Below are 27835 nucleotides of genomic sequence, written 5' to 3'. Positions count from 1 at the left end.
CACACACACACACACACACACACACACACACACACACACACACACACTCTCACACACACTCACACACACACACACTCTCACACACTCATGGATTCTTCAAGCAAAGGCTTCACAACTGTGAGAGCACCACTGGAGAGTGTTCTAGCACCAGAATGAAAAACTTGGTTGTCTTCCCTCTTCAGCAATAAAATCCAAAGTCTTTATATTGCTTTGGACAAGGTCACCAAACACCCCTCCAGGAACAGTTTCAGATGCAGAAGTGCAGTGACAGGTCAGAGTGTTCCTGTTCTGGAATAGGGGTGGGAAGAGGAGTGTTGAGAGGCTGCAGCTCCTTGGTTGCTGGAAAGGAGGAGAAGGTTTCTATTGCAATCTGGTCGAGACAGAGAGCAACTTGGATCCAGGTGGGTGTGATGGTAAAACCCAGAGCAGGCTGGGAGGCGAAGGTGGGAAGTTTGCATACGTGGAGTCACAGTGCACATCTGTTGGTGTGACAAAGACAAGCACAGCCACAGCATTTTCTGGCAGCTTGTCTCTGTACAGGAGGCCCCTCGGGTAGGACAAGGATCCGTGAATGAGATGTCACACACTGCACCAGGACATCACAAAACCCAAACAGCAGAGGTTTAAATAGAAGCTTGGAAGTTGGTCTGCTAGCATCTTGCCTATACACATGCTCAAGTGAGCCTGCAGAAGTCTATAAAAGGGGACAAAGATCTTTTTACAGCAAGGTTATGGGTCCAGTTTGGCTACAAGGAACAATTCATGCAAGTTACAATAGAATCCATCATCAGCCCACAGCACATCTTCCTGCTGCAGGTCTGTCCTGGTTCCAGGGCTTTGTGTGGGAGGTGCTGCAGCTCCCAGAGGGGGCTGGGAGAGATGCAGAGTCAGGAGTGGCATCTCCTCAGCCTCTCAGATCAGCACGTGTGGGTGAGTCTGTGCTCCAGCTGTGCCAGGCAGAGCAGGAGGAGCAGATCTCCCTGCAGGCAGAGTGGGAGCAGCAGCTGGAAGTGGGCTGCTGAAACTATGCAGGGAGACGTGGAAAAGACAAAGAGAGACTTAAATTTTTCAGTGCTTGAATCAGCAGCAGTAAAGCCCCATTGAAGCTGTCATATGCATGCTGATGAGTCTGGCTATGACTCCAATGATGTACTAAGTGAGGCTGTGGTGGGGACTTGATCAAAACACAGAAGAAAAAAACTGAGGTGAAAGGAAGGTGTGAATTCCAGGTTCAGAGCAGAGAATGGTCAGCACTGATAGACTTTGTTCTCTGCACATGCAAGAGCACAAGAGAGGGAACAGCAGCAAACCGAAAGGGAGGGAAAGACACAGTAAGCCCAACACTAATTCAAGATGCAAACACGGGACAGTGGGGTGGGGGAGAGAAATTTGAGGTAAAGGAGCCCAAGGGAAGAGACAACAGAAAAACTCTTAATAGAGCAAGTCCTGCTTCAAGAAATACACAGCTAACGCCAGTCAGCTCTCTTCTCACCAGGTATTCTTGACACACTGGTAAATCTTCTCTTTGCACTTGGTATTTATACATCAAAACATGAAGACATTTTTTTTCCCCTAGGATGCACTAAATGATTTTGAGTGTTCTGCACAATACTCTAAATGGCCCCTGAATTCCGAGCAATGCTGAAGACTCACCCAAAAGCAGAAATGCCAAATGATAAACTGCTTTTAGAAATCAAGGGTTATTTCCCCTGGGTTAGAAACAAAGAATCTATCCAGAAGGCTGAACTGCACAGGTTTGGCATTTTTCACTGAGAGCACCCGGGCATTTAACTAAGAAATATCTGAAATAGTTACTAAGCAAATCCCAACATCAGACTGAGGCATCAGGTTTGTGGATAGATGTGTACAATCAGACAGCCCCTCACCCACCTCTGACAGAACAGGTTTGTGCGATTTACAGCAAGAACAAGCTCTGCCACCCACTGCTCCAGAGAAAACACCAGCAGAGCTGGGAGCTGAAGCCCTTTGACTGGGGTGCAAATCACAGCGGGATCCTTTCTTCTTACAGACTTCACTGGAACAGAATTAATGCCTCCTGGGTAAAGCAAAGCACATCCTCGTTCTGCTGCAGCCCCCCCAGGATGTCTGTGTGGGGGCTGTGCAGCACAGTGTGGCTGCAGGGATAGACAGACAGCAGGACAGAACCAGCATGACCAGAAGGAGAACTGGTCAAAGTGGCCTCAGGGCCAGGTCCAGGTGGAAGAACATGGACATCTAAGATGCAAGAACATGACAGAGCAGCCAAGGTCACCCACGTGCTTAGGCAAGCTTAAGGCAACTAAAGAAAATTCACTGATAGTTTAGAGGAGAGTGCCAAAGGGAAGAGAGAAGAGGAACCAGCGAGCAGAGGCTGAGGATGCTGCTACAGTAGCCAAAGCCCAGCACCAGCTACTAAGCCATCCCTCTTCTTCAGCTCATTTGCTCTAATTCTCCTCATTTTACCAGCACCATCAGCACGAGGTCAATATGTCAGAAAGAAGAGCTGGGATAGGTTCCTAAAAACGTAGCTCACACATTTTCAGGCTTGTGTCTCAGGTCAGTTCTTTTGAAATAAAAGTGTGTGGGCCGTTTAACAGGCCTCCTGCTTTTAACTGGAGCTTTCTGCCACCTCCAGGGGCAATCCTGGGATATGTTCTACCTGGAAGCGATGGTAGCAGCTACCCAGGTTCCTTGTCATGAGTGTTGGGTGTACAGTAGTTCTTTAAAAACCAGCATGCACCAGTGGCATGGCCATTAGTCATGAAGCCATGGTTGAATTCCTGTTGTCTCCTCAGGACCAGGTGGACCCAGAAGGACAGGGAGTGTTGGCCCAGCTCAGCGCAGGCTCCGGTAGACGTAGGCTGACGTGAACACAGCGTTGAGGGTCAGGCTCACAGCCAGCAGGCCCCGGAGAGCAGAGGTACCAAAGTGACCTTAGAGGAGGGGGACACAGGGAAAAAAGGGAATAGCAGAAAGAGGTATTAAAGAACTGATGAGAACAGTGAACACAGGCTGTACTGCTTCTCTCTCTTTGACCAGTGTTTTCACCATAAGCAGAAGTTACTGAAGGACTTGTCCTGTCAGGGAAGATTCCTCTGCTCTCTTTGGCTCTATTCTCAATCTCATCGCTGTTCTTGACACCTGCATCCCCACCCCTTTTCCTCTGTCTCAGTTTAGCACTCTGTCACTGCTCTTCAGACAGTCCAAAGAACAGGGACAGCCTTGTTAAGGTCTTAGAATGGCAGGCACAAGTTCCATTTTGCTACTACTTATTTATTTGATCTGAAGATCAGGTCACTGCAGCACAGGAAAGATCTCAGTTACCCTCACAAAAATGCTCACACGTGCAGGAAACACTCACATGACTTGCACTTACCTCTCCAGCCTGCCAAATCCTCCCCTTTGGTGGTTGTGTCTACCACACAGGTAGATGAGTGTGATGAGTGATCCTCCTTTTTGATGGAATTATCACTGCAAATACTCCCTCCTTCCATAGCAGATCTCACATCTGCAAGGAAAAGAGAAAGGAAAATTTAAAAGGCACTAGTAGAAGCCAAAAGTAGCAAAAGCTACCAGACTACAGCTAGACATGAGGAATGGATGGTTGCCTGGTAAATTTATGGACAGGAACTGGAAGGAAAAGGCAAATTTCAGTGCTGAGCAGCAGAACTGCCTGCATGTGTCTCATACACTGCCCTGAGCAGCACCACCTCCCCCGTGGCTAAAGGAGCTCTCCAAACCAGGGTAAAGGTGGTGGCAGCAGCATTCCTGGGCATCACCAGGGAGAAAAGGACATCTACTTGGGCAGCCAAGAGGCTCCTCAGGCCAGTGGATTCTGAAGGGAGTTTGGTAGCCCACCACCACCATCACACGGGTTTCTCTTGAAGGTTTCCCATCTAACTGTGGCCTAGATGTTGCAGGGCTGGGCTTGCAAGCCAACTCCTTCCTCCCAGTGCCCTCCCAGGAGTGCAGGAGGCTGCCAGCATACCGGGCATTCCCCGCTCACTGAGGCTCTTCCTCGGGAAGCTGGACAGCTCGGGGGCAAAGATGTTGCTGTCTGAGTGGGTGTGCTCCTCTGAGCTGGTTGGGGTGAGCAGGGCCTCATTCTGGGATGGGAACAGCAGCAGCTTCTGTCCTTTCAGGTTCAGGCGGGCAGGGCTGATGAGGGGCCGGCGGAACCGCAGGGATCCCGAGCTGGAAGTCACAGATCCGGCCACGGATGGTGCTGGGGAGGGGATGCGGGAGGGAGCACAGCTGCCGGACAGCAGGGAGAAGTGCTCTGAAATGGAGACATCCCCAGAGGGGAAACCATGAGATTATCACCCAAATACAACAGGCACAGTTTTCTTTAACAGTTCTACAAGAAAAAGGAATGGGAGTTAGAAACATCCAACGTATCTTGTACTGAAATTCTTTATTTGAGTTCCCACACTGAGAAACACAGAGAAACCTGAGATGAGCTCAGCTGGTCAGAGCATGGTGCTGATAACAACAAGGCTGTGGGTTTGATCCTTGTATGGGCCATTCACTTAAGAGCTGGACTTTCTGATCCTTGTGGGTTCCTTCCAACTCAGAGCATCCTGTGGAATTCCACGTGCACTTTAGTACACTCAGGAATGGCTCAGGAATTGGGTTACCAGGAGCCTGGTGAGCTTTCTCTTTGCTCCCTTGTGTCCATCCAGGAGAGCCTCCATTACACATTTTGCAGGTAAATGGTTTGCTCTGGCATGTCCTTCAAAGGCTGTTGGGAAGGTGCACAGGGATGTGAGGAGGTTTGCACAACTGGCCCAGGCTGTCACCGCATTTCCAGCAGCAAAACCAGCCAAGGGATCCATCTGGGTCAGAGGGGCAACACACAGATCATGGGGACATGGGAGCAAAAGGGCAGAGCAGCCAGGGCAGCCAAATTAGCAGTTCCTGGGGCTGGGAAAGCACAATAAAAAAGCTGCCCTAGGAACAATTGAAGTCTCCTATCAAAGCAGGCTCAACTCAGCTCTAAGCAGGGAAGGGCTCCTTGTTCTGTCTCACTGTGAGCTCTCCCGGGGAGAAGGACATCCAACACATACAGCACCTGATTTTAATGCAATCCCACTCAGCTGGGGCTCTCCCTGCAGCATTTCTAACAGCACAATTGACATTTTCACTGGGATGGGAGCAGGGAGGAAAGAATTCAGCCACATGCCTCAAGCCACTCACTGCAAATCCTGCAGAGAGTTGGCCTGGCAGGCCCAGTGCAGTACCTGATGTCGGAGATTCCTTGGACTGAGAGGACTGTGAGGCAGGTCGACTTCCACTGAACAAGTAGCCAGAATCTAAAAGCAAAAATGAAACAATCTGAAGGCAGCTGGCTCAGCTGCTGGAGGTCTGTCCTCCAGAAATGCAACTGCATCGTCTCACAAGGGGACAGGTGGGAAATGCAGGCAGGAAAAATGTCCCTGCTTTCCTGGGTTGGCTTTATGGCAGCAGCAGAATAATCCACTTCTCCCAGCTGCAGCAGAACAGATCTGTCCAGGCTCTAAATTACACATCTCTCCCCAAAATATCTGAAGCAGCACATTTGCCAGTGGACTCTGGCACTGCAGAACTGGCTTATAATGATTTATCTCATGTTGCACAGGAGTAGATGACAAACATGAACACAGTTTGTGAAGGTTATAACAGAAGGATGGGGCAGCTTCCAAAGGTGGTGACTTCTTCACCTGCTCCTAGCAAAGCTGCTACATGACTTCTAAATACAGCATCAAATTCAGATTATCTGCCCTGTGACTATATCACAGCCTGGTTTGCCACTACTTAAAAAGGAAGAAGGTGAAGATATGGTTATATCCTTTCCTTATGAAAAGATGGATGCTGAGATGAATTCCCATCTAACTGACAGGTTTATTATGGTATGGTAGCCATACTAAATGAAAATAAAAATAAATAAAAGCAAAGACAGGGAAAAACCCCCAAACCATGAGAAGTACTCCTGTCAGGCAGAAGTGCTACAAATAAAACATGGCAGCTTAAATAAATTGTTTTTCTTAGGCACTTAATTTACAGAACTATTGGCAAACAGCTTTGGAAGCTGAAAACCTTGATGTTTGGAAAAACCCTTCAGCCCCAACAGCCTGTTTTCTCCAGACTGTCTGGTTTTGCACCTCAGTAAATAAAACCCAGACACCCATCCCAGCTGTCTGGAGCACTTGCACCTGCCCTTCCAGGGCACTCAGGGAGCTGGGAGGGTTCAGGCTGTGCCAAAAGCTGCCACACTGCTGGAAGGTTTGTGTGGCTGGTCCTTGTCCTGCTCTCATTAGATCTGGCAAAACTGCTGGCAGGGTGAGTTAGAGAAATGTGGAATGAACTACAAAATCCGTGCAGGACTGCAATGCTGTCCTAGAAAACTGCCACATTTTGGCCTCTGACTTTCTGGCAATCAGAGACACAGCAAAGCTTGGTTCTTCTTGCATGGAGAGGTGCATTGGAACACTATTGCCCATCTGTTGGGTTCGAGTACAGCAGAACAGAGGGGTTACTGAGTTACTGGGAGAGAGGCTTTCCTTAGGCCTATAAATCTTCCCTGGATCACACAAAGCCCTTAAAACCAGGAGGATATGGGGTCCCTGAAGCAGCTTCAATAGTGTTGCTAATGCAAATCAACTCCAGACCGAGGGCAGGGCCTGCCTTCACCTCTGCTCCTTCAGCTGGAGCAAGAGAAGCAAAGTAACAGAGCAGCTCGAAGGGAGGGATAGTTCCTGCCAGATCAGTTATCCCAGTGCTCCAATCCCTTCCCAAGCTGCTCTTCTCCATTCCCATGGCTAACTGCCCCTTCTGCCTCTTTCCCACACATAACCTTGTGGATTGTGTCATCCTGACTCAACTGCCTGGAGAAGCCCCTGGATTTCAGTTAACCCACAGCGGGCAAGTGCTCAGGGAGGCTTCTGCTTCCCCAGGATGGCAATGGCCTGCTGTGAAATAATGCCAAAACCCAAATTCCTAATGCTGGAGACTCCTCTGTGCCACAAGAGCAGCCATCTCTAAACAGGACTGTGAGGTGTGGATGCCTCACAGCCCATTTCCTTCTGACTGCACCACTCCATTGCCTTTCCCACTGGGACAGTTTCCTGCCCACTCACCTGCCCTGGCCAAGGAGGGGATGGTCCCCAGTGACAGGGCCCTGTTGAGACGTCCAGGGAGGGAGGATGAAGAAGTTCTGCGTGGGGACCTGAAGAGCTGTTGGTTTGTCAGGTGGAGGAGACTGGGTGGTGTTGGGACAAAGAGAGACGTGGCAGGTGAAGGGAAGGCTGTCCCAGTGCCATTGGGAAAGAGAGTCATGGAATCCCCAGAGAGGTACCTGCAAAGGACACACATGACAGACATTTAGCAAGGAGAAGTTCCAGTCACTGCCTCTCTCAGTTGTCGTTGCATGAACACTTGTTTTGTTACCAGCTTTGGACTGACTTTTCAGTGCAGGAGTGCAAGATGCAGAATGCTGAAGAGTTCACAGGAATGTTCCCACACTTTGAAGCTGGGAAAGGAAGAACTGCTCAGCCTGACTCGAATTATTGTGCACCAACCTGTCCCACAGTACAGGGTGGAAAAGGTGGTGGAACAGTTTAGGAACTCAGGTGCAGATAGGCACAGTACCTTGGATCTCTCCCTGGATGAGAAAATTACCTAGAGACACCAGAATGCTTTAAAAAATCCAGGTACACAGAGCACATCTTATGTCTGCTATGTGCACATGCCAACTGCATGCTTAGACATGTCATGGCTGTGGGAAGCAAGTAGTTATGTACTATTTTTTTTGTCCTTAGAAAGCAGAATTAACATCTTACCTCTGATGTCAGCATAGAGAAAAGGATTTTTAGTGGGTACCTGGACGGAGATTTCAGCACAAGAGCTCTGTTTTAAAACCAACATTCAGACCTCCTTAACACATTTGCCTTTATTTATACTTCTGTCAGGTAATAAAGACTCACTACCTTCATTTTACAGATGAGAAAATCCTAAAGTGAGGCCTAAACCACTACATTTAGTTTCTCTGCCCCAAGTATGTACTCGCACAGCCACTCCAGGGAGCTGTGCCCCTGCAGCACACACTCCAGGAAGTGTCTGGCTCCTAGTGCCTAAAACCCAATCTCTGTTACAGTGCCTGGAAAGAATTTAAATTGAAAATAATAATGGCAATTGTATTTCTAGGGTCTGCGAGTTGTTTTCAATGGGTTCTTTCCAAGTGAAAGAGTGGGAGCTGCAGAACAGAGCGAGCAGGCTGAGAATACAAGAGGAGAGAGAACAGACAAAACATACCTGTACCAGTTATTGATTTTTGAGTGCTACAGACATAAACTGACCTCTACTCTCTGGTAAAATAACTGTATGAGAGGACTTTGTATTCTAATTGTTTTCACTGCTTGTACTACCACACTCAGTTACTATATGCAAACAAACTATGCAATTAATTTCCGACCCCCGTCTCATCACCTAACTTTGCAGTGGTTTGAAATTTAAAAATCAACCTGAGCTGAACAATCTGTTAAAAACTTACTGCTATTTTTACCTGCTTTCTATTCCTCCTTGCAATCATGTACTGATCTTAGTCTTTGTGTACAGTTTAGTTGACTACATCACCTCAGAAACGAGGAGTCAGCTTTGGAGTCTCACTTGTGTCCTCAAACCATCCAAATGAGTATTCCACAAAGGTTGCAGTGCTGAAAGTATGGCAATTTTGTACTGTTTTTAACAGTGGCATGAAAATACAAGAAAGAAAGTCTAGAATAGGGAGTAGATCTCTGATCTCCTGTAAGAGTTTTGTTTTGTTAGAAGCAGGTAGTATAATTGTCAGAGAAATCATGATGAAGAACTAACATATATTTTTAAATGGAAATAAAATTAGGCTGCAATATTTGGAGGCTTAATCTCACTTCTGATGGAAACAGATGAGACAGATGAGAGCAGCAACATGGCTTTTCTTCTGTCAGAGGGAAGCCAGGAGTAAATCAGAGCATGAAGGAATATACATATCTCAGCCTTGTGCTGTGAGGTGATTTATGGACCTTCCATTCTGCCTCAGAGATTAAAGAGCTGGTGCAGCAATATCATGCTGTGCTAAAACGTCCAGAAGAAGCAGTCTAGAATTAAGATTACAATTTAAAATATCTTATAAAACCACTTATGTGCTCGTATGAGGCAGACATAACAATCCTGACCAGCTTAATCAGGCTGAACAACATCTTGGAAGCAGGACTTGCCTCTAACAGCAGCAAGGGACTCCTCAGTCTTGCAGCAGAAACTGCCCAACCTCTTCAGGTTCCAGGATCTGGGAAGGGTGTTGTGCTTCCCTTTAGTGCACTCACACATCCACATCTGCCCCATAACACACATACACACACACAGAGATGTACGTGTCCATCTCAGCTTTGTAAGGGAAAATGAGTGGGAAAGGGGATTGGAAGTGCAGCTCAGGACTATGATATGAATCACAGGAGAAAGAGTGATACCTACCACTCACTGTGCCATGGCTGGGAAGGGCCAAATCAGAGCATCCCCTTGAACAATGCAGCTCTTTTGTCCTAACTTTGCACCTTCTGTGTCTTTGGGCTAAAGGACCCAACTTTACACAGCTCCTTGCTGCAGCAGTTTTTCATTCAGCAGGCTGGAAGATATTACAGTGATTTATCACCCATAACCACAATCTCTCTCTCTCACAGTCCTGGGATTGTAACTGTTTTGGAGCAGTCTTCCAATGGCTCTGCTGCTCAACAGCCCCCCTTCTCAACCTCACCAAGTTGTGCAGTCAGATCCTCGGGGCAGCTGAGGAATCACTTGCCTTGCACCATCCAGAAAAAGAAGTTTTCTGGTTGGCAAAGAGGAGCTGAAGAATTTTAAGCATAGCACATTAAGGCCTTAGGATTGAATGCTGATCAAAGACTGGCTTAAATATTGATCTGTTCTGAACAAATTCCTGCAAAGTGTGCAAAATCCTGTTCCTTTTCCCTGCACTCTTCTCCTCAGTGTTTACCACTGCCATGTCAAGAGGGCCTGATGCTGCTAAAAGCTGACCTGGGAATGTGCTTCATGCCTGAGAATAGGCAGCTGAACTAAAACTTCTTTCAGAAGCAGATGAAAAAAGGTGAGGAGATCAAGAGGATCATAAGGCAGGAAGCAACCACATCCCAGCCTTGGAATGGAGCACTACAGCTGTGCCTTAGCTCCAAGCCATTTGTGCATGTGATAATAATGGGGCTGGTAACAGTGAAAAAAGTAACAAAAAGGCTCTGGAGTCAGACAGTTCGTGGAAATAGTCAGGGCCCGGAAGCCGTTTATTTCAGAACTTGATATTGTGAACATCAAAAATTGGGCATCTTAATTAGTGTTTACAATGATCACAGCGTTACTAGACAGTTGGGCACAACTCTGCTACACAGATACTTTAAAAATAAATAAATAGAAGGTTAAATAAGAGTATTACACTGTATGGGACTGTACACGGTCCTGAAGAGACACCTCCTGCCAGCAGAGCCTCCCCTCCTCTGTCCCAACACCTCCCTCTTATCCAAAGACATCACCTATGTGTGTGCCTATTTAATTCACATTTTAACCAGAGATGCTGCATCCTGGGACAGAGAGAGACATGGGAGGGCATGGGGCAGGTCAGACTACAGGGCTGGATGGACCCACTCCTGTGCCAGGGAATTCAGTCCATGAAGGAGGAAGGTAAGATGCAGTCACAGGCAGGCAGCTCGTGGTGTTTGCCCAGGTTCACCTGCCCGGGGCAGTCAGGGGATAAAATGTTAACTCTGGACTTAATGTGCCATCACAACTGAGCTGTGAGTTCTCCAGGTACAACTGCACCCTGTTCCCAGGCACTGTGGGTGCAGAACAGCTCCCTGTTACCCCACATTGCTGTGCCCTGACCAGGCACTGCTCTGCTCCACCTCATCAGCCAGGGCCACAACCTGTGCTTACAGTCAAGAATCAGGAGTAAGGAGCAATATATGAATAAAAAACAGGCACAGGGAGAAGAGAGAATAATGATTAAAAAGGGCACAGGTCTCAGACACATTAATATTTTGATATGTGACTTAAAAGAGCTAGAAACTTTAGCTGCCAAGAGTAAGAATTCTTCTCTCCTACATGTTGTCCTGCTTTGGATGAAAAAGGAGGGTTGAATTGGAGCTGAAAATGCTCCAGCTGCCAGGTCCTGCACTAACACCTCCTACAGTACAGATGTTTGGCATCAATTTTGCCTTCCCTCCTACAGGTGGCACAAAGGTCCTGTGTCTACACAAATCCAGACTTGCTGGCATGACAAAAATGTCCAGGGAACCTCTTCCTGCCTGTGCACTCGACCCCTCTGGTCCCAGATGAGGCTTTACAGGGGATGACTTCAGGACTGAGTACTGTCCCTCTCACAGGAGAGCATCTGCCACGGCTCAAAGTGGCCCCAAGTGTACTCACAGGTGACAGCACACTTGGAATGACCTGGCAGGTTATATGTGACAGCATGCATTTTCAAAAGCATCTCTTTAAAAACCAAAGCAAAGCCACACACCACAGCTCCCTGCTTTCAGGAGTGGAGTCAGTCTGGAGCAACCATCTGGCTATGAATTATATTAATTTTTATAAGAGCATAAATACTTTGTCCACAGCACATCAATACATAGTTCCTAGAGTATCTAAGCATGATTATTAGCTTCACATAATTTCAGAGTACTTGAAGAATATTCACCAAGCCAAAATCAAACGTCACTACACCGTTTTTATCTTCCCCTCGTGTCCTCACCCTTTGCCACACCCCAGCTCAGCTCTCTAGGGCATGCACAGCACGGGTGCAGGAAAGGAGGAGTTAATAGAAAAGAAAAAATGGGATACAAATATAGTGTATTTTGAAGGGTAAAGGGCCACAAAGGTGTCAGTTTGCATGCACTGATGTCAGTGAGGGCTTCAGAAGTAGCAGCAGCAGAGGTGCTGATTTGGCTGCTAGTTCTGGGTTCTCCCTCAACCCCCTTAGAGCCTGCAGAGCTGCTCAGAAACTTAAGAGTGCAGCCCAAGTGTCCTCTTATGCCCTGTCACACTCACTGGGGGCAGATGAGGGACAGAAGCACTGGCCTGGCAGACACACAGGCACTGCTGTCCCACGCTGCAGCCTCGGTGCTTCCACTGAAGCAAAGCAACACAGTGTTGTCACAGATCTTGTCCAGGGAAAGGCACTTAAAGAACCCACATCAGTCCCTTTATAAATCTGGCTCTGCTGGGCAGGGTACAAGATTTTGAGTTGGCAGATGAGCCACGACCACCGAGAGCCAGAGTCAGGCACTTGGGCATGGAGCAGATCTGATTTCAAGTGACACACAACCCTCAGCTCCACTCTGCTGTACCATCCTCTGGTCCAGACACCAGCATATGGCCAGTGTGAAAGAGCAGCACCTTGAATTAGGGGCTTTTGGGCTAAAACCCTCTAATACTGTTAAGATGTTTGCACGCTCTGGCCTGCATGGCTGGGAGAACCCTCAGGCTTCAAAGCTGCATCTCGTAACCACAGGTTACCACAGTGTTCCTCTCTGGCCTGAAATAGAGTCCAGCTAATGGAAAACAAGAAGCTCAAAGCACTGACCAAGTGGTCCTGGGTGCTTTTGTGCCAGCTGTGTTCATTAGCTACCAGCCCTTTGTTAGCTCTTGTCCCACCCAGCAGGAGAAAATGTGTTCCCATGTGTGTGTCACACAAAATAGCACCTCAGCTGCACAGGGATGGGAGGATTGTGCTCAGGGCATGGACTTGCACCAGAATACCTGAGCTGGGAGCACACATTTCCTTCTGCTGGATCCACTGTGGGGGAAGCAATCATGCAGTCAGGTGATATATCCAACTGCTGAGCTATGTCCTAATTGAACCTCGGGTGAAAAATGCAAAGCACCTTCCATACAGAACCTACAGCATGGCAGTGTCTAGAACAGTCTATTTGGCACTAAATCAGGTATGGTAAGAACAGGCTCAGTAAAGGCAGTGGTGATTTACCTATTTTTTTTTTCTCCAGGAACAGTCCAGAGTAAAATACTGCAAACTCACAACTGATCTTCTACAAGCCTTGTTGTCTGAGACACAACTGGTACTGCTTGAATGCTACAGTTTATAAATCAGAACACCTCTGGAAAATCCCACCCTTCTCCTCCTTTCTTCCCTTTCCCCTAAAAGATCCATCTTCCTCTACCATCAGCAAAAGCCTGAGAGACCAACCATGTGAGAGAAGCAGAAAGAGAGGAGACTTGTCAGCATCAGAGTCTCTAAAGGACCAAAAATTCAACTGCTGCAAGTTTGGTTTTGAGGCTCTGAGGTTTTCTGGTGTCTTGAGAAGCAGCAGCACAGACATGCTGAGGCACAAAGAAGGGGGGGAAATAAGCTGACACCTGAGTACAGACAAAAGCTTCTTTGGCATTAAAACTGAACCCCACTTCAACATGTGTTATTTTGTTTCACCCATGAAATGTTTCCAATTACAAGTCCAAAAGTTCTTCAGTAAATCATGAACAAAGCACCACAGAGATCAGTTGTACAGCTTGGCCACAAAACAAAGTAGCTTTCTGATGTTCTGACATATAAATTAGTGCAACTTGTAAATATACTTCACTGGTATTAATCTGCATAAAGCGAAGACAAATGGATTTCTTGCTTATATTCAATTGCAGTTAACATATCTCCCAGATTAAAAAATTTTAAACTCAGTGTAGGTCTGCACTTGCTGTGCAAACAGAGCTAAAATATTCCTTAACAAGATTATTCAGGCTTCACAGTATAAATCCCACTCCTTCCCACAGTTCTGCCAACTGCCTGTTCCCAATATTTAGTTGCATCCTCCCCATCCCATCCCAGCACTGCACAGGGAAAAAGACAAGAGAATAAGAAAGGAACAGGAATGGTCAAACAACATAACACTGAAGAGAAAAATATCATAAAAGGTGCCTGACCTCAGGGGGCTCAAAGATGGGGCAAGTTTAAATTAAAGGAGAAAACCCAAAGTGCTCCTAAAGAGATGGGAGGAAAACAGGAGACAGGAGGGTACGTGAAACAGGGCACAGAGAAGTTTAACAGAGCCTTGACTTTCAGCTCCTGGAAGCAAAGCATCCTAAGAGGCTGCCAAGCATCTTTAGAAGCTGCCACTGAGAGATTCCTCGCTACTGGGCAAGAAAATTTGGGCAGATTAATTTTATTCTTATAAAAAAAGGGATAATTGTTGATAGAAATCAGGCATGACACTGCCATGGCCATCCCCACAGCCTGTCAGCAGCATCAATACATCCTTCAAACATGAGGTTTCTCCCATCACTGGGACACACCTCACAGGAGAGCAGCAAGAGGAACTTCCAAACTGTGCAGTAAGTGCAGAAAACAATCACAGCTCAATAGGAACATCAGTCTTTTCCTATATTTAACTTTAGGAGGAAAATTTTGAAGTCCTGAAGCAGGAAAAAGGGAGGAAGGAAAAAGAAGTCTGCTGTTTTATTTCACTTAATGGCCATGACAGCTCAGGGTGTCCTGGGTTTTCTGTGCAGCTTTTTCGGAGGATGGCAGAGCTGGCACTGGATTTGGTGCCAGTGCCCATCTCATCAGGTGGCTTTGTCCACCCCACTTTGAACAGCAGATGGGCTGCAGAACAGTGGTGTTGGAAGGGCTGCTGCAGTGAGTTTTCCAGGGATCACTGCACTGAAAGGAGTGCTGAGTCAACAGTTGATAGCATACAAATTGTCCCCCTTTTTGTTTTTTTTTAAGGGCTTTTCTCCTCTGCCATTTCCCATCCTTTCACGAGCTTATTACTTCCTGTCCTAACACTGCTTCCTGCTCCAACAGGCTGATAGGTACAGAGAAAAAAGACTGGATTTTTAAGGAATGTTTCCTATTAAATCTCCTAAGGGAGAGTAGGAAAGAGGCACCAGAGGGATTGTGAAAGTCTGACCCAGCACACTGCTGCTGGCTTTTTTCCCCTGCTTTGTCACATGGCTTCCTGTAGTATTTACTTTGAAACAATTCTCTAAATTCAATCAAGTGCCCCTGCAGAAAATGGGACAAAATGGTTATTATCATCATTTTGAAAGTCTGAGACTGGAATAAGAAGCAACCTGTAAGCTGGAAGACAAGCATTTTGGGTCAGGATTGGTAAGTGATGGGAAGGTGGAAGATGGAACCAGACTTTGCAAGTGCTGGGTTCCTTTAGTGGGTAAATAAGTAAACAACCCTCAGAGCACCATCATTCACAAGCACCAGAATGGAGACAGGTGTTCTGTGAGCTTGGAGGTGGATATTTGTCTGAAGGCACTGGAAAAATGTTCCAAAGGAGAGCCGAGAAGGGAAGTAGGTTTGTGTGGCCCCTTCCCTTGCTAAGTCCTTCAGCCAGGAGCTGCACCTTCCCAGGGCACACTCAGCCTGGCTTATTGTTAAAGAACCTCACAGTGTCACCTTTGTGCTTTCACAAGGATCACAGGTTGGAAGAGCAGTAATTAAGAAAAGCTATGAAAGCTTTTGTTTCCTTTAAAAAAAGCTTCTCTGGTTTCACCAGCATCTGTAGCACCCAGTAGTGTCTGAATGTTTCAGCAGGAGTTGCAGATACTTCACAGTGAGAGCTCCACTCCGATTATTTTAGAGTTTATACACTGGAAGATCACGACATCCAATTAATTTATATCAGACTGTTAGTGTGGCAAGTTCCACTGTGCTATTTGGAACAGAAGAAAATAGCAGATCTTCTGTAACAGTGCTTTTTCCTCTTGGAAGACCCAAATCCATCAGAGAAACTCAGTGGGGTGCCTTGCAAACAACAGTGCAGGATATTCGGACTGCTGATCCTAAGAGGCCCCAACAAGTCAATCCCACAAAAACCCAAGGAGCTGGAAGCTCCTTCTTCCCTCCCCACACAGTAACACCCAGTTACCCCAGCTTTCAGCAGAGGACTGCCAGGCACTCAGCTCCAAATCACAATTTCCAGACCCCTTTTTTTCAGCAGCATCAGGACCGATGCAAGACTTCAAAAGAGAACCCTTTCAAGTAACCCCAAAAATCGGTCTCTGTTGCCATGCAGTCCCACAGCAGAGCTCCCACCCCTTCCTATGGCACATCCTTCCTATCTGTGTTCTCAGCAATAAACACTGCCTGAGTAAGTAGTGATCAACACTGACAGCTGACCATGTATCACAGCATGAGGTTGTTATCACATATTTCTTCTATAGGAGTGAAGGAACACACGCATTTTTATCCACTTGTGCTTGTACACAGATGTTCCTCAGGGAGTGGGTGGGTAACAAACCCAAAGAAAACTGGCATTGAAAGCAACAGCCACTGGTAGATCTGAAAATTTAGCCTCAACCAGCTGAATACTTTCAGGTATTAAATCAGACACCCTGAGCTACATGATCTTGTAAAGCACCCTTTTGAATAAATTATTGGAGTTCCAGTCAACAGCACTTAAGGACACTTCTCCATATAAAACAGGAGCCAGAAGAAGGGCAGAGCTAGAGAACATGCAGGTAAGTGATGCTACATTGTGGAAGGCAAGAGGAACCAGGTTATGGGTCCCCTCCTCGCATGCCTGGGCATGTTACCACAGCACACGTTACGAGGACTCCAAATCCAGAGGCAAGTTCCCATCAGTTCCAAGTTAAAATGACCAGCACCATTAGAAAAGTGAAGGTGGCCTGGGCCCCATTGGTGGATCAAGGCAGAGGGTTCCTCTGTGAGTGGCTAAGGATGGAGAGGCAGTGAGAAGAACTGGGAGGACAGGAGGAGCCAGAATCTCTTTGGCTGGAGGAGCAGAATGGGGAGGAGGCTGCATTCACGGAGCAGTTTGTGAGGCAGCTGCTGGAAGAACTGGCTTTGGGGAAGCTGGATATTTGCACTGCTGATGTAGGATGCAGGAGGAAGGGAGAATGGAGGCAGCAGGAGAGGCTTCCATGGCTAGCAGTGGAAGTGCTCCAAGCAGCTAGCACAGTGGTAAGCAAGGATGGGAAAAAAATTAAAATATATAGATATATATAGATATATATAAAAAGCAAGAAGAGATCTTCACTGCTTATCTGATTGATTAAAAAAAAAAAAACAAAACAAGGAAACAGAGGAAGGGAAAATTAAAAGAGGAGAGAGAAGCACCAGTTGCAAAGAGTTCACAAGGCTTTTTTTGCTCCTTCCCCCAGGGTCACTGCTCTGGCTCTGACCTTCGGGGCCGGTATCTCCGCTGGCCCGTCGACTTCCGCGTGGCCACGGCTGCGGTGAATCCCACCAGGCAGCACAGGGACGTGGTGCCAAACTTGGCCGTGTCCAGCCAGCTGGGGGTTTCCATCTTCAGGTACCTCTCAGCTACGTGCAGGCTCATCACCACGAACCACAGCACCGAGGCAAACGCGTCGATTCTCCGGAGTCTGCAACGGAAAGAAAAACCAAGACAAGAGTTTGAACACCAGCCAACTCCCTCGGTGCTGAGGAAGGAGAGGGAAGGTGGGGAAAAGGAGGGGAGGGTACATGGACTGAGCAGGTTATGTACTGCCTCTGACTGGGTGCAGCCCTGCCCACTGCTGTGTAAGCACCTGAGTAGATCAGCTCCATTTTCTACCAGAGCTGCACAGGGAACTCTTCATTCACAGTAATTCAAGCTTAAATTGAATGAACCAAGGCACAGATCCAAAGCAAGCTCTGCTGTCTCCACCCAGCCTGCTGGTTAAGAGCTGTGCCACCCAGTGCTACGTGTGCCATTCTGGTAGATGTTTATCCCTGGATCACCGAGTCAAGACTGGACCAAAGACCTCCAACATAACACAGTTTTCCTTGAAGTGAACCAGGAGCCAAGTGCACACTCACCTGATCCTCCCAGCCAGGAACATGGCCAGCAGGCAGGTGAACAGCCCCAGCACAGCCACGGCCATCTGGTGATTCCTCCCATAAGCCCACACGGCGCTCAGGTTCTCCACCACGTGCTCCGGGAGCAGCTGGAGCAGCTCCCTCCATCCTGCCACCCTCACCGAGGTGTCATTGCCCACGTCTGCACGGGAGCCTGAGCCAGTCCTGTTCTGAAGGGACGCTGGGCCAGAGGGAACGGGAGCAGGGACTGCTGTGCTGAGGGAGAAGGGGTTGCCTGACCCGTACAAGGCCATCAGAACCAGGAACGCGCAGCTGAGGAAGGCCAGGAAGCGCAGCAGTATCACCTGAGCTGGTGTGGTTATGGAAGCAGAGGAGGAGGATGAACATAAATTCTGCAGAAGAAGGGAGAAACACCTTGTCAGAAGGAACTGCAGTAAGGTTTTGAAATGGTGCCTTAAGAAACACTTCCAGATTATATGGTTTACTGGACTGTTTTGCTCAGGTCCCTCTAAGTCTCTGTACTGGGCTGACACCACATGGGATGTTGTAGTCTAGCAAGGAGCAATTGCAGAGCTATGAGCAGAAGCCAAGGTCAGGCAGGGAGAATGTCATAATTCACTTCCCATCATTCTTTTTTAATTTTTTCCCCTTGTACTCTGTAGTTTCTTGCACTGCACTCATAAACTGCCTTCCCTACCTCCCTTTCTCTGCCTGTCCCATAATTTTCCTTCCACTCTGTTATTATTACATTAGACTTGCCTTCTGGCAACTGCCCTGAACGACACCAGCAGGAGGAAAACCTCAAACTAACATCAGGAGCATCTGCGGCAGCTACGCTGTACTCTTCTAAACTGCTGGTACAGAAGCAGCTCCCAGGTTTAGGGAGCCCCAAGGCTGCTGCCTCCCTTTCCCAGCAGCAAACCCAGGTGCAGTGGGATCAAGTTGTCTGCATTTCCTCCCGAGCCCCCTCACCTGGGCGTAGGCCTTGTCTGTCTCGCGGCGTTTGAAGTGGTGGCTGAGCAGCAGCGCGCGGAGCTGCCGGTTCTGGTGTTTGATGTAATACTCCACAGCAGCCTGGCACGGGCGGCACAGCTTGTAGGTCTGCTCCAGGTGGTGCTTGTACACCTCAATCTCCTCATCATACTTGCCCTGGTGAGAGAACAGGAGAGGAAACGCAGGTGAGAAGTGCAGGTCCCTCACCTGTTATCATATTGGCTCCCGACAGGCGGACAAAGCGTGACTCCGGTCTCCAGAGGAACAGCCCCCAGAGGAACCAAGCTGGAGGCCAGGCATGCAACCAGCTTCACATACAGCTGACCCAGCCTCCATGTCCCAGAAGAGATGAAAAAAGCCCTGCAGAAGGCTGCTGTGGCCCAATTCCAGGATGCTGAATTTCTGTGGCCCTATTTTGCTGTCTTTGTTGAGACCTTATGAACTCAACACAGGTGGTGAGACAAGAAACTAAAACTGCTCTTCCTCTCCTCAAATGAGGGGACACAAAATACCTGTTGCCCCTTCACTCCACTGTGCTGGAGAAAGAGATAAGCTCCTTTCAAAAATCAGCCCCAAACTTGAAGGCTGTCCCTGTTTGGAGGCCTTACTGAGATGAGCTCCACAAATCATTAATAACACTGGTAAAAAAAATCAGTAGCTACGTTTTTCGGTGTCACTACAGTGGACACACCACTTGTCACAGAAGCTTCTAAGGCTCTTCTAACTCCAAGATCCTTGTACCAAAAGTGTCAGCTGAAAGCATGCAGCTTCTCTGGAAGCAGGATGGTGCACTGAGGCTGCCCAAGAGTTTGCTCCAGCAGTTCCATAGGTTCCACCTTTTGGAACTGAGAAGGAATCCCATGGCAGAGACCAGGAGCAGCAGGGTCATCCCTCACTGGAACAGGCCAGCAATGCTGCAAGAGGCCACTGCTGCCACTGACACACTTATCCAACCATGCTGGATAACACAGTCCCGTGTTTCTCAGCTGGCACAGACATTACAGGTCACTGAATGCCTAAAAAGGGGCCAGAGGCAGTGCTTTGAGGAACTGCATAGGTCAGGCAAGAAGCAGGGACTAGAAATAAAGCTGAGAAAAGGGCATCAGCTGAAGATACTCTCATTAAGCATGATCAAATTTAAATCTGTTCTCTGGGAGTCATCCTGATCAAACTTGTTACAATTACACAAAGCAGACTGGATTAGGTAAAACCAGAGGATGAACACATCCCACTACAGCACAGTCCAACCCCAGGGTTTGTTGACAATGGCTGAAAGCTAAGGAGTGCAGCACTAAATTCTCTGTGTGAAACGTTGGAGAGGCATAAAACTGTGAAGGAAAAACCCCATTATCCCATTCTCCATGCATATTAAGTAATGGGAAAGCCAAGAAGTTGCTCAGCAGGAAATCCTGTTGCTGTAACTGTAAAATTCCCTTTGCCCTCCTAGGCACAGATGCCTGACCAGGGAAATTATGTGGCTGCACAGGATTCCTCTCCCACTGCACTAATAATGCAGAGCAGCACAGGCAGGGCCCCAGGAAAAACAGAATCTGTTAAGGCTTTAAGGTATCCAGTGGGCAGCTGTGCCTGCCAAATCCTCCAAGCTTGGCCATGGGAAGCACTGGAGCTGTAAGCTGATCTCAGCAACGTTTTGGGCTCGAGCTTCAACTCTCAGCGCTCATCTAGAACAGGGCATTACATTCTGGCTTAGGAATAGAATTAGGTGAATTTGCAGCACTAATCAGTAACCTCCTCTGCACTGGAGTACCACATAGTGCTTCTGAAGACTATTGGAGCATCATTCCACAGTACACTGAAAACCTGTTCTCTCTCCTGCTTACAAGGCTGCAGGATGGAATTAAACCGAGCAGGAAGAGCAGAGCCACGCACGGGAATGTCTCAGTCAAGCACTCACCTCCTCCCTCGGTGAGAATGAAGCCAGCTGTTTGATTTTCATGGTTTGATGGTTGTTGCACTTCTTGCAGAGCAGAATTTGGCTGCTCACCCACTGCTGTGGTTTGGTGGGATCACAGAAGGTCGTGCCGCCCGACACAACGTGGTTGAGGTGCTCCATGTACTGGGCAGGGATGGGCTTGTTGTAGTCTCCATTCTGACAAAAAAGCAGGAGGGGAAGCAGACATTAGATCATAAAATCAAAGCTGGGTTGGCAATAAGAGTCCCTAAGCTCTGTCAGGAGCTCTACATGCATTCACCTATGTGACAAAGTACATAAGCAAAAAGAAAGAGACAAAATGCTTCAAATCTTCTGCCCACCTCCACTGTTCCACACACCTATTGCAGGCAGCTGGCTGTGCTGGATCCTGGTTTAAGACAGGTTTTGTTATTTAACAGAATACAAAACCAGAGAATAATAATATTTTAATATATTTCTAATTACTGTTAATATTTTATATATTATTTGCTATATTTATTGTTGATAATACTAAATTATTAATAATTTAAATACTATTTAATTAATATTGCTAATAGTTTAATATAGTGCCGACGCCTAAATTCTGACAGGGTTTTAAACTCTTTTACTGTTGTTGGCTATTAATAAAGACAATCTGATTGCATCATTAAAAAATAGAGGTTTTATTCTTCCATCCTCCTCGTCCAGTAGAAAGGAGCAGAAATCACCCAGAATGGCAGGATCACATGCAATGTTTATATTAAAGCCTTTTTAATAGCACACCTAGCACAGGGATTTTTACACTGTTTCATATATTTAAAAAAATATTCTTAAGAGATATGTCAAGGCTGCTTTTGCCCTTTAAAGAAAGGGAGGAAAATCTGTCTTCATTATCACAGCCAGCACATCCCAGTAGAGCGGATTCCTTCTCAAAGCTGATCAAGCGATGGGCTGCTGAGCTCACCAGTGCTCAAGCACAGCTGTCAAACCGCTGCACATTCACGTGCACTGGGCCTGCATCACCTCAGAGGAGGAGCAGGGATTTCCCAAAGCACTGTTCCACCTTCCCAGCCTGCCCCAGTACCTCCTGGAAGCCGTTGTACTGCTCGCAGTTGGGGCAGTCCCAGCAGTTGCGGTTCCCGTACGGCACCACCGTGTCCTGGTTGCAGAACCAGCAGTTCACTGTCACGTGTGTGGGCTTCTTCCTGCTGGGGGAGGAAACGTGTCAGGCATGAACACTGAACTCAGCTGGTGGACAGGAAAGCAAAGGCTTTCAAACAGGAAGCTGGAAAAATAATCAGTCTTCCCATTCTGTGATACGACTCAGAGTAGTCACTTTGGCAATGAAAAGGTGGGCTGTTAAAGTAGAAATTAATTCTGTACTACTACCATGAACATGCTGAATTATCAGCTTCCCTGTTTTTCAGGGGCACATTTGGGGGTGCAAATCCTCTCCATAATCAGCAGTGTTATTATATGAGAAGGGTGCTGTAGAGTTGATGCTTAATACATAGAATCCCGGGAAAAGGAAGTTACGATCCACAAGAGCTGCCTATGATGGTGCTCAGAAACCCAGGTTACAGTTCTATCTATTTTGACAGAAAATTTTTCAAGGGCAAGGGTTATCACATTATCCCAAGGCTCAGGCACTGTTAACAGCTGTTTCTTCACAGCTTTAGATGTATAAAGAACTGAGGAAACAACACGTCTTCCCTGAGAACGGAAGGGATAAAGACTAATGACCTTGATCCATGAGCCCCTTGTTTTTTTAAAGCAATCCTGTTAAAACAACAGCCAATACAGACAAACAGCTGTGATGTGACCACAGGTTGTGACAGATGCTTGAGCAAAGAGCTCCAGTGGCCTTAGCCCTGCTAAAGAAGGTCTGCATTTCTCTCAGAACTTGGTGCAACCTCCATGAGGAGCTCCCTGGCAGGTCAAGGCAGCACAGCCCAGCTGTCTGGGTTTATTAGAACCAGTCCCAGTCCCACTTGCAAGGGAGGGCAGCTGCTCAGGGACTGGCTATGGCAGCTATGCAGACAGATGGACCCAGCTGCCACCAGCCCAGCTCCACCAAGGCATTAATCTGTGTGGCTCCACTGCAGTGGCAGAGAAAGCAATGGAGCAGGGGGGCTCATGGAGGGCCTGGGAAGCAACTAACAGGAATCCAAATGCTCCCAAATTGAGAGCAACTTCTCTTCTTCCTGCTCTAGGAAATGGTCTCTGCTGCTACAAAATTCCATAGTGAAACACCCTCTGAATCCTGCAGAAGTGTTGTCTGGCACCCTTCGACCAAACAGGCAGCTGGGTCTTCCCCTCTCTCTCAGCCATCACCTCTGTAGCTGGATGCCTACAATTAAGATTATTCTTCCTCCCTCCCATTTCCACAGACTGTGTCTTGAAACTTGGTTCACAGAATATCCAACCCTCAGGCAATGCCTGGCCTTCCAGTCTAGGTACTAACAGTGCTTGCAATGAAGCACTGAAACTCCAGCATGCATTGAGGATTCCCTGCCAGATGCTGAAAGAAAATAGCTGGAGCTTCTTGGGTGACAGATTCTCACCCCAAAATAGATGCAAACACCCACACCCCTCCTAAAATGAATATTCCTTGCTCAACTTTCTTCACTGCCAAGGGGGCTCAAAACAGTAACTGATGCGAGTTAAAAATACCACTTCTGAAACTAAGAGGCAAAAAAAAAAAAAAGTTTAAAGCAGACAAATCTAGGTCGTTAGTCTGACTTATCCATGAGCTCCCACTGTCCAAATGCCAAGAAAACCACTTGTCAAAACAGCCATGTGAAGGATGGACAGCAACACCTGTTGGTACTGGTTTCATCTCACTATCACAGGGGTAAAAGCTGTGCAAGTATAACATGCAGGCTTCTTTAACCACAAAAATCCTAGTGCTCCTTGAGCACAGGCTTCCCACTGAGGGAGGTTATTGCACAAGCCCCAGGTACTGTGGAACATGCCACAGTCCCACCCCCATGCTGCTGTTCACCATCCTCTGGCATCCATGGAAATAAGACACACCACACTTCAGCCCCTACCCACCCCCAGCGTCTTCCACGACACGAGAGAGGAGGTGGAAGCACTAATTTTCAGCAAAAAAAGAATCAATGCCAAACCCTGTCCAAGAACTTGCAAATGTAAGAGACCAAATCCTCAGTATACTCCAGACCTTCCCATCATTTTCCAAACAGGATTCCACTTCTAGTTCTTGAGGCTGAGGAAGTGCTACCAAGGATGAAACAGCAGCCCTTCATTCTCACAATGTATGCAAAAGAAATGGCTAAATCCTGGATTATTTAGGATAAGAGGCAATAATCCTTCCTTTTCTGAACCTATGATCTGTTGCCATAGAAATAGGTGCAAAAAACCCAAGTTCCAATCTGCTGGATGCAAAAAGAAGAACAAGGGGGGAAAAAAGGTCATTTTAGGCAAGAACATGTAGGTGGGGTACCAGTTTTCTAGTAATTGGACAGGACCTTAAAAGCAAAAAACAAGTACTGCATTTGGAAAGACTCTCAAATACAGATTTAATGAGTTTGGAGCTATATTTACCTTGACTGAATTCAGGCAGCAGCTGAAGGCAATAAGCTACAGCACACACTGCTTCTGAAGTCACACCCTGGGATGAGAGAGACAATGCAAAACTGAGCACTTACAGTGTGCTCAATCCCTTGCAAAACACCAGGCAAATCATCCCTGAGGAGTTTAAATGCACCACTGTACTAACTCGAACCAGCTTCACTGGGACAGAGAACCTCCCTGCAAAATAAAACCTGAGCAGCAGGAGGTGACAATTACTGACAGCACAGGGGGATTCCACTCACAGCTCACCTGCTGTGCTAACTCCGTGTGGAACCTGCACACACAAACAAGCTCGAGAAAATTCCCAGGCTTGGATAAATTATTCTGCAGGTAGAAGATATTTGCTTAAGACAACAGCGAGGGGAAAATACCCGCAGTAAACACATTTAGGGGATCAACACCTAAATGTCTGACAGCCCTCATATAACACAGAATGTTTCTTTGTGAGGGGTCATCAGATGACTTCATTTTGCTCACAAAAATCAGTTTGCAGCTCTGCAGGTCCTGTTGACAAACACTGTTTAGCAACTACTTTGTGTCTGTCGTGTAACATAAGAGGACCTTAGGTTCCTTCCAACTCCAAGCACTCTTCACTATTCCTCATTTATACACATATTCAAGGCCACACTTTTAATGGATTGCCAGAAGAACAGTCTGCCTGAAAAGTGCTGATAATAATAAACTGAATCTATAAATATTTATATATATTTATAAATATTAACATCTATCCTCCCCTTTACTACTAGGTCAGAAGATGAAGATGTTTGGTTTTCCATATTTAAAAGAAATATGGATGTGCAGTTCTTCAGAGGGTTATCCTCATCCTCTCCCAAGGATTAGAAGAAAAACCCAATTCTCCATTAAAAGTATTTAAAGCAGCACTCTTCATTCTGGCACAACTGGATTACAAAGCAATTATACAAAGGGCTATGCCAGCAAATCTGAAGGAAAGAGGAGCTGATTTGCACAGATCAGCCCCAGGCACAGATCAAGCCATGGCACACTCCAGCTCACCATCAGGGAAGCTCCTGGGGAGTTCCAGGTGGTGCCCATGTCCATCACCTGCCAATAAAGGGGTCTGTCAGTGCAAACCCAGTGCTAAAGCCCATTTTCCAGTGCAAGAAAAACACATCTATCTAAATTCCAGCAGGTGAACGCTGTCACAGACACATCTGCTCACAAGGAGCAGTTGTGGACAGGGTTGAAGATTTAACCACAAGATCAGATTTCTAGTAGAGTCAGAGGTTACAATGCACCCTCTCCTCTCATAAAAGCCAGACTTAGTGTCCTCTTAAGAGGGAATAAGGTGCCCAGTGGACCTAGGCAGGGACACAGATCCACAGCTGTAACCACTCTCTGGGCTTGTCCCCCTCAAGAGCTGTCAGAACTGTGAAACTGCAGCTCCAGCAACTTTGAACACCCTGGAGAACACTGGCCCCAGGACAGGATGCTCCAGGAAAGGTGCCTCTTTTTGCCACTGCAGTACCTGTGACAACCTTCCCAAGGAAATGTTGCTACAGCTGCTGGTCTGAACTCAGCACCCCAACCGACAAACAGGCAGCCAGGCTGTGATCTCAAAGAAAGACCACAAAACATACCAGAGTTTTTCTATCTGACCCAAACTCACACGGATTAAGGAGTTCCTGTACATTGTACATGTGGACATCAAATCTTTTATTTCCTTGATTCAAAAAGCAAAGATAGCATCATATCTGTGTTTGGCATCGTGTCTGTGTCCCTTATAAAGCTGTCCTCCTTGATGACTATGGAAGATTAATTTCTGAGACAGAGTAAGAAATCTGGTAACATCAGAACATTACTAAGAAACACAAACATGTACCCCCAAAGAATTATCAAGGTCACCTCCTGACAGAATTTACCAGCAGTCTTCAAGGACTTGGGAAGAAATGCTTTCCATTCCAGAGACCTTTTGATGAACTCGAGCAAAACAAATCCAATCTCCTCCCTCAAAAGGCATGTTAGCCTCAACTGGGTCAAAGAAACACTGCCTGCTTCACTGGGATTGCTTCAGGCCACCAGGATCTCTTGGCTACCCTAAATATGTCACAGAAATGCCAAGTCTTGTATATGGGCTAATGTATCACTGATCACTTATATGGTTCCACAAACAGCAAAGGCTTTAGAGCAAACCTTAAGCATGATATTGTGAATGTAGAAATATGCTTCTACTGCTAAGCGTAAACTTGAAGTGAATCTTAACACAGGGAGCCCTTGGGGCTCCTTTTCTCCAAGACAAGCACTCAGCTGATGAGCAAACTGCTCTCTGTTGCTATAAAGATTAAAGTGGCTCGTATTCCATACATCCCTGCACTCCTGTCACGCTATGCTAGATCAGAATCTGCCAAATTAAAGCTTTGCTCCTTTTTATGAGATCTGCATCCTGACATCTCTCCTGATGCTTTTCAAGCCTGCTTTCCAACTGGTCTGGATTTGTCCTAAAGTCAGGAACGTCCTGTGCAATCAAGAAAACAAGTAACCAAAGAGTTTTGCTCCCTAATCAATAATTTTGACTTCTATGGAATCCCCCCGAAGTTCTAGCACCGTGCTAAGTGTGCTGTGATTTTACAGCCCTGTTCCCCATGAAATCCTGCCTTCGCCCCTCATCAATCAGCACAGAAAGCAGGATTTTCTCTTTCCCTGCCTCAAACACGCCAGAAAAAATGCGGGAGACCCCGACCCCTGGGAGCCTCTGTCCCTGCATCCTCACATCTCTCCTGATGCTTTTCAAGCCTGCTTTCCAATTGGTCTAGATTTGTCCAAAAGTCAGGAACGTTCTGTGCAATCAAGAAACCAAGTAACCAAAGAATTTTGCTCCCTAATCAATAATTTTGACTTCTACGGAACCCCCCGAATTCCAGCACCGTGCTAAGCGCGCTGTTATTTTACGGTCCTGCAATCCTGCCTTCAACCCTCACCAACCACGACAGCAAGCAGGATTTTCTCCTTCCCTGCCCCAAACACTTCAGAAAAAACGGGGGAGACCTCGATCGCTGGGAGCCCGTGTCCCCGGCGCCGTGAGGGCAGCGACCCGCGGTACTCACCGCTCCCACCGCGGCGCGTCCTGGATGCTCAGCCCGGTACACACAAAAGCCATTCCGGGGGACACGGAAGGACAGATCCGGCCATTCACCCACACCCTGACAACGCTGGGGGGCCTTTCCCTCAGCACCCTCCTCGGGGAGGGAGCCAGACCCTGGCCGGGCGCACCCGCGGTGTCCCCACAGCCGCCGTGTCCCCACAGCCGGGCACCGGGCCCCGCGTGGCGCCTTCCCGCCGCCGCGGGCCGCACACCCCGCCATGTCCCTCCCTCCCTTCATTCCCTCCTTCCCTTCCCATACCCTCCCTCCTCCTTCTCCTCCTCCCTGCCGGCCGTACCTCCGCGCGAAGCGGTAGAGCAGCAGCCCCGCGGCCGCGGCGCACACGGTGGCGCCCAGCCCGGTTCCCTCCATGCCGGCCCCGGCCCCGACCCGGCGGCGGCGGCGGCGGCGCTTTGT

The 27835-nt window shown here is 47.5% G+C and overlaps 1 protein-coding gene across 4 annotated transcripts; it reads right to left on the bottom strand.

Moving 5' to 3' along the window:
* Nucleotides 1-34: 34 nt before the first annotated feature.
* On the bottom strand, nucleotides 35-27835 carry TMEM201 (transmembrane protein 201). Of its 4 annotated transcripts, none has more exons than XM_027658081.1 (11): nucleotides 27717-27835; nucleotides 21808-21928; nucleotides 20727-20921; nucleotides 18791-18967; nucleotides 17819-18210; nucleotides 17179-17382; nucleotides 7116-7333; nucleotides 5241-5312; nucleotides 3989-4279; nucleotides 3377-3508; nucleotides 35-2933 (listed from the first exon to the last, which is right to left on the bottom strand). In XM_027658081.1, the coding sequence occupies exons 1-11, from the start codon at nucleotides 27788-27790 to the stop codon at nucleotides 2836-2838; spliced, it is 1974 nt and encodes a 657-aa protein (XP_027513882.1). In that variant the 5' UTR covers nucleotides 27791-27835; the 3' UTR covers nucleotides 35-2835. The 4 variants fall into 4 exon arrangements, with proteins under 4 accessions (XP_027513882.1, XP_027513881.1, XP_027513883.1 ...); XM_027658080.1 differs by having other exon boundaries at nucleotides 21808-21931; nucleotides 27717-27818; XM_027658082.1 differs by lacking the exon at nucleotides 27717-27835 and adding an exon at nucleotides 27383-27455 and having other exon boundaries at nucleotides 21808-21931.

The sequence above is a fragment of the Corapipo altera genome, unplaced genomic scaffold (genome assembly GCF_003945725.1).
Source record: "Corapipo altera isolate COAL_440 unplaced genomic scaffold, ASM394572v1 301, whole genome shotgun sequence".
NCBI classification, from domain to species: Eukaryota; Metazoa; Chordata; class Aves; order Passeriformes; family Pipridae; genus Corapipo; species Corapipo altera.
The sequence above is the reverse complement of the archived record's forward strand: the minus strand, read 5'-3'. Positions and strand labels throughout refer to the sequence as shown.

Excerpts from the sequence above, each read along its gene's own strand:
- TMEM201 (XM_027658080.1), bottom strand. The coding sequence starts at position 27,790 with ATGGAGGGAACCGGGCTGGGCGCCACCGTGTGCGCCGCGGCCGCGGGG. Across the intron at positions 21,932-27,716 it reads CTCTACCGCTTCGCGCGGAG|CAGGAAGAAGCCCACACACG; the intron begins GTACGGCCGGCA and ends TTCCTCCCCCAG. Across the intron at positions 20,922-21,807 it reads AGTACAACGGCTTCCAGGAG|AATGGAGACTACAACAAGCC; the intron begins GTACTGGGGCAG and ends CTTTTTTGTCAG.